Here is an 8,418-nt window from a genome sequence, read left to right as displayed (position 1 = left end):
AGTGTCTGTGTTCGTACGAAATTATCATTGCATGTAAATTTTGTCGAAAATTAATGATAATCGCGTTAGGAAGACAGAGATGAATCAATAAGGATAGTATTTTTAGATTGAATATGTCTTTTTATATCGAAATTAATACTCTGGATGGACCACCAAAGAGAGTTTCGCTTATGAACGGAAGAACGACGAACGGTTCTCCGGCTATAGAAGGATCTTAGGATAGAAAGAGTCACCGTTAGAATCGCATTAGTATCGCATGATAGATTCCGGTATTAGCGTCACATCGACGACCTCCGGGGTAGAGTCCTGTCGGAGAATAGGGAGCAGTTAGATGGCGGCATTGTGACCGCAGGACATCTAAACGGTACTGAGAATCGGCAGATTCTTCAGGGTCTTTCTCTCTCGTTCCGTGTCTCTCCTTTGCTTCCTCGCTCGAGACTGGTAAATGCTACTAATCACTTCTCGATCCTTTCTAACCTGACTTCGTCGCGACAAGAGTTATAGCAATCAGCTTTATTTGAACTATTTCCAGCAGGATCTCGTCACGTAAAAATCCTTTGCATTTGAAAATCGTGTCAATGCAACTTTGTGATTTCGCTTTTCGAAGAAGAGAAAGCACTGATTGTCTCTTGATTCAAGTTTGGAAATAATTGACTGGATTTTCACATTTCTAGAATTGTAGCAGCGAATGAGAAAGAAATAATCGAATTAATTGAAATAAGTATAAAAGCAATTGGTGATATAACAGTTTGTTTATATAATTAATCAGTGTAAAGGTGTAATAAACATATAAAATTTGTAAAAAGTCGAAGACTATAAAACAAAGTTCGCTGTCGACGTACATTTCGGAGCACTGTAATTTATCATCAAAATAAGACAAAATCTAAATTCGTCAGAGTTATCTCCGCGTCATTGATTGACAACCACCGCGTCGAACAATTAATCCTTTGCAGTCCTTTTAAAAGATTAAAAGATTATAAAATTTGCTTCCTATTCCAAATTGAATTGTACGAAATAATATACAATATATAGAATATAATAATAGTATTTTGTCATGTATCTAATAAAAAAAATTTTAATTTTGTATAAAACTTCAATTGTCAATTTTACATGGACGATATACTGCGAAGGATTAGTAAGTAAGATCCGCAGTACTTTTCGTGTGTAGATGTTCATGATTGATCGCGATTTTGGTCGTCAATCATCTCCTTGTCGCTGCTACTCGATCGGCTGCGCGTCTGACTTCGATCCTGACTACGACTCTGATGTCTGGACGGCGTCTGGTTGTGGACACCCTTCTTATACAAATAAGTCATGTCCTTTCGGAGATTCTCCATCGGAGAATTTCTCAAGGTGTTGTTTTCCGTGCGCTTCCTGGACGTGGCGCACTTGGCACATCTGGTTGCTGCGAGGGACCTCGTCCGAATCGGGCTTCCCCCTCTGCTCCTTGAGCTTCTGCTTCTTCTCCTTCCCCTCCTCCTCCTCCTGCCCCTGCCCCTGCCTCTGCCCCTGCCCCTGCCCCTGCCCCGTGCTCTGCCTACGCCCCTCCTCCTCCTCCTGCGACCTCGTCGGCGACTTGGTTTTCGCCCTCGCACTCGACCACGTCGCCTCCTTCGCCTTCGTCTCCTGCCTTGCTCCAAGGGCGTCACGGTATGTGCTTTGTACATCATCTCAGGATCCGTATTCAGGCTGTAATAACCACGGTCCCTCTTCAGGATACCGTAATCCAAGCCACGTTTCAAGGCAGCGAATATCTGCGAAAAAAAGCGTTTCTTGTATGATTAACAAACGCTTTTCTACTACGTTCGTTAATCTACATTTTTCAGTAAAATTTTCCGTACTTTAAGTAATATGATGCAACAAAATTCAAATTCAATTTTACGATATCTTTTGAAATTTAGGAAAATAAAAAATTCAAAATTTAAATATTAATGTATTAAAATTAATTATTATTATATATTAATTACTTCTGTGATTAGAATAAGAAATTAATATATTGATAGAAATATCATAAAAATAATATACGTAACAACATGCTTTTTATGTAAAAACATGAATAAGTAAACTGTTAATTACCTGTTTTTGTATGTTGGAGTCCGACCCCGTATATTGGGATTTAATGTAATTCATGATTTCCTTCGACGTGGAACCACGAATTTCCCGCAAATTGCGTATAGCAGAGGCCACTAGGGCCGACATCTTTGGCTTCGTCATATTTCACCCTTTTTTGCCTCTTCTATCTTTCGAAGATGTTCCAAGATGTCGTTATGTGTTGTCTCGCGAGCAGATCTCATCAGAATTTTAGAGGCCACATTCGAAGAGCTCAGACAGGTCGAAAGTCGCACAAAGATCGTCGTCGACGTTAATTTCAGCGATCGGCTTATCATTTGGCGCAGGATGATTTCTGAATAGTCGCGGTGGTTCCTTTGCAACTTTCCGAAATGTGCGACGACGTTAAGATAACTTGAACTCGGTGAACGCGTATACTTGGAAACGGCACATTTAAGCCGGTGTGTTAAAATAGTCACTAAGAAGATTTAATAACCGATAAAAATCGGTTATATTGAAATGCCAAATATGATTTTGGGAAGAGAGGATGGAATGTTGCTCGTCAATGCCTGTCCGGAGATAACTGAACTGTTATTATTGATGCGCTATTTTGTTTGACACGCGTTGCCAAGAAGAAGTCATGGAATCTAGATTCGAATTGTTCAAAAAGTGAAGATCTCTCGATGCCAAAATTTTATTCAAATTAGAATCGAATATGACGTTATGGAAATAATTTGTAGCATAAATTCGAATTTAGAAAGATTAATATTAACATAAGAAAAACAGATGTATTATGCAGATTAGTATGCATGAGAACATATTTATTTTTATTTTTCTTTCGCAATTTCTTTTTTTTTCATTTAGTCGACATGAGATTATAATAATATACTAATTCTCACCTTATATATAATTCAGTTATATTAATAATTACAAGACATATTGATAGTATTAGCATCGAAAGAGTATAAAATAAATTCAGGATAATAATTAACAAGAATATATCGATCGTAATAACAAAAGATAAGAAGTCTCGCGCGATAAATTATGCCGACGTTGATCATTGAATAGCCTCGTTTCTTGCTTCTCATCGCTCGTTTCATATTCCTCGGGCGCGCGGTATCCTTTTTTACATTTCCCGCATAATTAGCATCGTCGTGCGTGCATTGCGATACTGGTAGCACGTAAGTACCATTGGCGGAGTAAATATCGTGTCACGTAACCGAGATGCATCACTCCCATTGAAAGCGCTTTAATTAATACACTTGTTTTAACACTTATATCCCGGACGCACGCATAATTAAGAAAAAAATAAGCGACTCCATCGATTATCGGTGATGTCGACCTATGATCCACATGCGACTCCTCGATCGATGGTAGCTTATAATTTCTGAGCATTTATCATCGCGATGAATGTAATATAAGTAATATTAATGATAACAAAACGTTTGCGGTTGCTCAAGATAAAGAAGCCGCGGAACAGTGTCTCGCCTGAGCCTGCAACAACCCGTCCATCTTGGAATGGCGAGCGGCGTGCAATATTGCAACTGTATAAATCTAATGGAGGTTCGGGGTCATCGCATCGGGGTTCACTTGGGTTTTGTATATGAAATTGCGCTACCGCGCTACGCTGTACGGTAGCTTGCGATAATACGACGGGTTCGCGCGCGAGAGTTTCTCTCTTTCTTCGGCCATCTCGCGACTCGTCTCATTATCCGTCCTTAACGGTGCCGTCGTCGGCAGAAAAGAAGACTTGGAATCGCCACGATTCCAAGTCGCTGCGAGCGCGCGCGGAACGCGTGTATCCCCGGACGAGACGACTTGCCACCTCGTCCGGTAATTGGACAGTCGTGGGGATAGCCGCGGTTTACAGGAATAACGCGGCAATTTAGCCGGCCGCTTAAGTCGCTACGCGTTCGCTCGCGCCGACGATTTCGTTCGTTAATCAGCACCAGGTGTCGCGAAATACCGTCTCTTCTCGAATGCGCACCTGCTTGTAAATGCCTAACGTCTATACTCCAATAATTATTTATCAACGTCGCATTGAGAATGGGGGGCACGACAAGTCGGCGGCATCCCGACCGCTCCGGCATTCGGGCGTTTTATTATTCATCGATCGTGGCGACGACGGCACACTTAGATCTCCTTCGTTTCTATACGCAGTATTTCTTCCTCGCGACGACGCGCGTGTTGAAACGGTCGCAAGTGCCGGTGTATTTCCGTAATTAAATTCAATCGATGTGAGCGTAATCAACGATATATCATTCGCGACGGCAAAGGCGATGGTTTTACTCCGTCGCCAATTGCGTTCTTATCCTTATAGTACACGTCGTAGATTGAATTTACATCAGTTGTTTCTGGAAACCAAACTTTGTTCCATGATTACATCCGTTCCAATTCTCGTTTCGAAGTAGCGCGCCGAAATAGGCGCAACAATTCGGATTTCACGCGCGTTATCTGTGCCGATGTCGTGAGATATTGCTCCACCGGCTTTTCGTGTCGTAAAGGGAGTCGACAAAACCAAATCTTAAGGAACTCTAGGAACGTGACTTCGTAACTCGGCGGCGCGGGCGCGACAAGAACGAATGAACCCGCGCTCTGTTCTAAGACTCTGTTATCCTTCGTCGAGACCGGGACTCCAACCGGGCGACAGGACCCTAACAAATGTCGCGTCAGGATAATTGCGTGCGGAATTCGCCGCTCCCGACGAGCGTGCTGTTCCTAACGCTGCGGGGGGACGGCGAGCGACGCAATCCGGACGGTTCCTCCTGCTTCTGATGCCGACGGAACCACCACAACGGTTCCACGCTTCATACGTTTATCATACATGTGCTTATATATGTATGCGTGGAGGAGCCATCACCTCCCTCACCGCGGGATGTCCGGCCGGACAGAATGTGGCGAACCGACCGTGACGATTGCCCACCGAGGCATTTTTACACCTACGCTCGCTCTTTCCAGGAATCCATCGATCCCGATCCTCCACACCTTGCGGCGTCTAATCACCGTGACTTCGCCAGCGTATTTTCTTCTAAAACAATGCCGAGACTTCCCGGAGCGTATGCGTGATTTTACTTGGCGCAGTCTACTTCTTGTTGCTTGGAAAGTCGTTAGGATGTTGCGAGAAGAACGTCAAACCGCTCGCAAGAAGGCCTAACCTCCGCCGATCGTCACAGATCTTGCGCCTTTTACGATCGCAACGATCTATTACGAAGAACACTTTGATGAACCTTTATTGAACTAGAATGCACGGTTTCCGTTATACTTCTGATCATCTTATTTCTTTACCTATATTACATTATATATACATATTGGGGGTCAAATTGTAAATAATAATTTTTCATGGAAAGAACAATTTTGCTGTAGTGTTTTTAAAAATTTAGCTAGATACAGATCTGAACATAATTTTAATGAATTATCAAAATAATTATATAAAGCGCTCAATTTGATTGCTAGAATATTAAAATTGTTTGTAGCGTTGCTCATTACGCTGGAGTTTTCTGTATACAATAATTTTGATAGTTTGAAATTTTTCAAATCTAACTAAATTTTTAAATATTTCAACAAAATCGTTCTTTTCGTGTATAAATTATTTAACTGTTCACAAAATAATGTTTCGTTTTCTTAAACGTTTACAGCTCGAAAAATATTAATATATCGACATTTCAATTAAAGAAAAATCAAGATTGCTTATCTATCCTGCAATATCTATCGTTAAAATTGAAAGATACTTTTAATACATCCTGTGTAGAAATTCTATATTTTTTTTAATTTAACCGCGTAGGGTTAATTGCTACTTGCAAAGATCAAAAGACCTGAGGCTGCGACAACAATCTTAGAGGTGTCACAGTTCGAGGACAGCGGTTCGATTGCGCTTCGAAATATCCCCGGAGGACGTTCATTAAATGACAGTAGAGTCTGTATGTGGAAAGACACAACCCTCGCGACACCGGTGTCGTTCGGTTGACCAATCAACGTGTCGATCGGTATATTGTGCACCGTGCACCGCGACGATTGTGATTGGCCGATCGGGCACCTTTCTGCCTTCTGCAACCGACAGTCGCATAAGTCGAACGTGTTATTCGCTTTGCATACTTGACCGGCGGCGCCCGACGCGGTTCATTATCCATCGTAAATGTGTTTTTTTTACCGCAGATCGCCATTTTGGATTAATTATCAGCCGACTTGTGCGCGTCACATTAGCGTTTTCCCCTGTGGCGCAATATACAAATTATTTCATCGACCAATCATCGAATGCATGCTTCCAGCAGTACGATCGTGCGCATGAATATTACGAGCGTAATAAATAATTGGTGTTCTCAAAACGGAGAGATCGAGACGCGTTGACAATTTTATTATCATAATTTGTCCTGTTCGCGAGCATCTATCAACGACGATGTGGCAATCAGGTTTTAATTATTGCCGCATGGAGAATATAATCTTTCCGATTATATGCCGCTCGCGCCGCTTAAGCTTTAGAAAGTGTTATCCACAGGTACTCATTAGCAGTATAATTTTTCGTACTTGTCGGATATGACCATTTCTGTAATAACATAATTCAATGAAAGTATTGCTTTCAGAAGTATTGCTCACAGAAAGTGAGATCTTAACTTAATTGTGACAAGTGATCAATTCATTTTTAATCATATGTATGTTATGCATTTTTGCGTATCTTGAATGACGAAGTATCTTAAACTTTGTGTCCATTAAAAATTGTTCAGAGATCTCGGATAGAGAAAGAATTAATAAATCACATTTGAATTCAGTCATATGCCAAAGCGATTGATCAATTCTTTTTCCGTTCAAAGGCTCCAACCGATTTCTAACAATTTTTTTCTTCAGATCCGTTGAAAATAGAAATTGCAGTATCTAGGAATAAACTGCACATGATTAATGAAACTAACGAAATCAGAAACAATATAAAATTGAATGAAATTAAAATCCCAAATGTAAAGATAGATTAGTGAAAATTTGCAAAAGATGTGAACAACTCCATAAATGCGTATCAGTCTAGATAAAGGATCAAATAAGGAAAAATAACAAAAAAGCAAGAGTACAATAATCAAACTTATAATTAAATGATAAACAAGTATTGGGGCAATAAAAGTAAAGTTACATGATGTGCATGTAATTATATAAGAAAAAGTCAAGATTGATTTCTAACACCGTAAACACAAAGTTTGAATATCGGGACTTAGTAAGAATTATAATGTTTATAATTGCACGGAAATGCATTCTTTCTTAATTTCGTATAGAAATAATTTTTGTACAATACATTCGGTTCGTCTTTCATCAAATTATACGTAGTTTTTGATCATCAGGTCTTTGATACTTCAGTATGCTATCTGAGATTTAGGTGCATCGCATTGCACGCGAAGAAACGATTGATCAGCCGAAATAATCGCTCTTTCTTCTTCTTTTTCTTCTTCTTTCGTTCACTCGCTCATTCTCGCGTGCCGGATTTTCGGTTTGCAATGGTTCGTGCCGGAAAGGTGAATTAACGGCCAATGAGAAAGGGTGCAGTTAATAAACCAGACATATTAAACGATTATATTAACGCAACCGTCGCCGGAGATTAATGCACTCGCGGCTTTCGAACGTCTCACTCCTCGCAAGCATCGAGGAAAGGTAGGAGCCGACAAGAAATATGATCTATATGGTGTGGACACCATTGCATCGCGATACCTTTAAGATAATTACGACCGTATGATTTTTGCGTATCGAAAGGCTATAGTTCGAACGACAAGTCGGTTGACTCAAAAGCGACGCATAATAAAATTTTTACTATCACTTTAATCAAGGCGAAAGACAACTGTAATAAAACTTGTAGAACTGAAATTATTCGAGAGATCATAGTAGACGATTATACCATTAAATGTAGATTAATTTTAAAAAATGGACTACATCCAAAATAATGTAAAATAATGAACTATTTGTATCAATTAATGTGATAATCAGTTTTTTAAAATAAAATTAAATAAATTTTTTTAATTCTAATTATTTTTTATGCTTGTATATATCATTTAACTTATTTAGCATCTTCTGTTTGTGATTAGAAATAACATTTTTATTTGAACATAATTTTTATTCCGCTGCATCAAATTTTTTTATTCAAGTGTTGAAATGTTTTTATTTTTTTTTTTTGCGCAAATAAATAATTTATATTATTTGATAAAAAAATGATTTGTAACTAAAATAATTATCAGTAATTTTTACAGAAAAGATGTTAAAAGCGATCGAAAATTCTTCATGTTCTCGTGAAAAATTTAAAACAGACGTTTATGAAACAGACGTAAAAAGGAGGCTGCGAGAGGGAACGTTTGATTACACGAGAGCAGGTGGATTAGAAAAGGCGAGAACACGAAGTTGCTT

At 39.5% G+C, this 8,418-nt stretch overlaps 1 protein-coding gene across 1 annotated transcript; it reads right to left on the bottom strand.

Moving 5' to 3' along the window:
• Window positions 1-899: 899 nt before the first annotated feature.
• Window positions 900-2,214, bottom strand: LOC108693379 (serine/arginine repetitive matrix protein 2-like). The gene is made up of 2 exons (XM_018202273.1): window positions 2,077-2,214; window positions 900-1,754 (listed from the first exon to the last, which is right to left on the bottom strand). The coding sequence occupies exons 1-2, from the start codon at window positions 2,212-2,214 to the stop codon at window positions 1,173-1,175; spliced, it is 720 nt and encodes a 239-aa protein (XP_018057762.1). The 3' UTR covers window positions 900-1,172.
• Between the last annotated feature and the right edge of the window lie 6,204 nt (window positions 2,215-8,418).

Source organism: Atta colombica, unplaced genomic scaffold (genome assembly GCF_001594045.1).
Source record: "Atta colombica isolate Treedump-2 unplaced genomic scaffold, Acol1.0 scaffold9, whole genome shotgun sequence".
Lineage (NCBI taxonomy): Eukaryota > Metazoa > Arthropoda > Insecta > Hymenoptera > Formicidae > Atta > Atta colombica.
This window is presented reverse-complemented; position numbering and strand designations above follow the sequence as displayed.

Excerpts from the sequence above, each read along its gene's own strand:
- LOC108693379 (XM_018202273.1), bottom strand. The coding sequence starts at position 2,214 with ATGACGAAGCCAAAGATGTCGGCCCTAGTGGCCTCTGCTATACGCAAT. Across the intron at positions 1,755-2,076 it reads ACTCCAACATACAAAAACAG|ATATTCGCTGCCTTGAAACG; the intron begins GTAATTAACAGT and ends TTTTTTTCGCAG.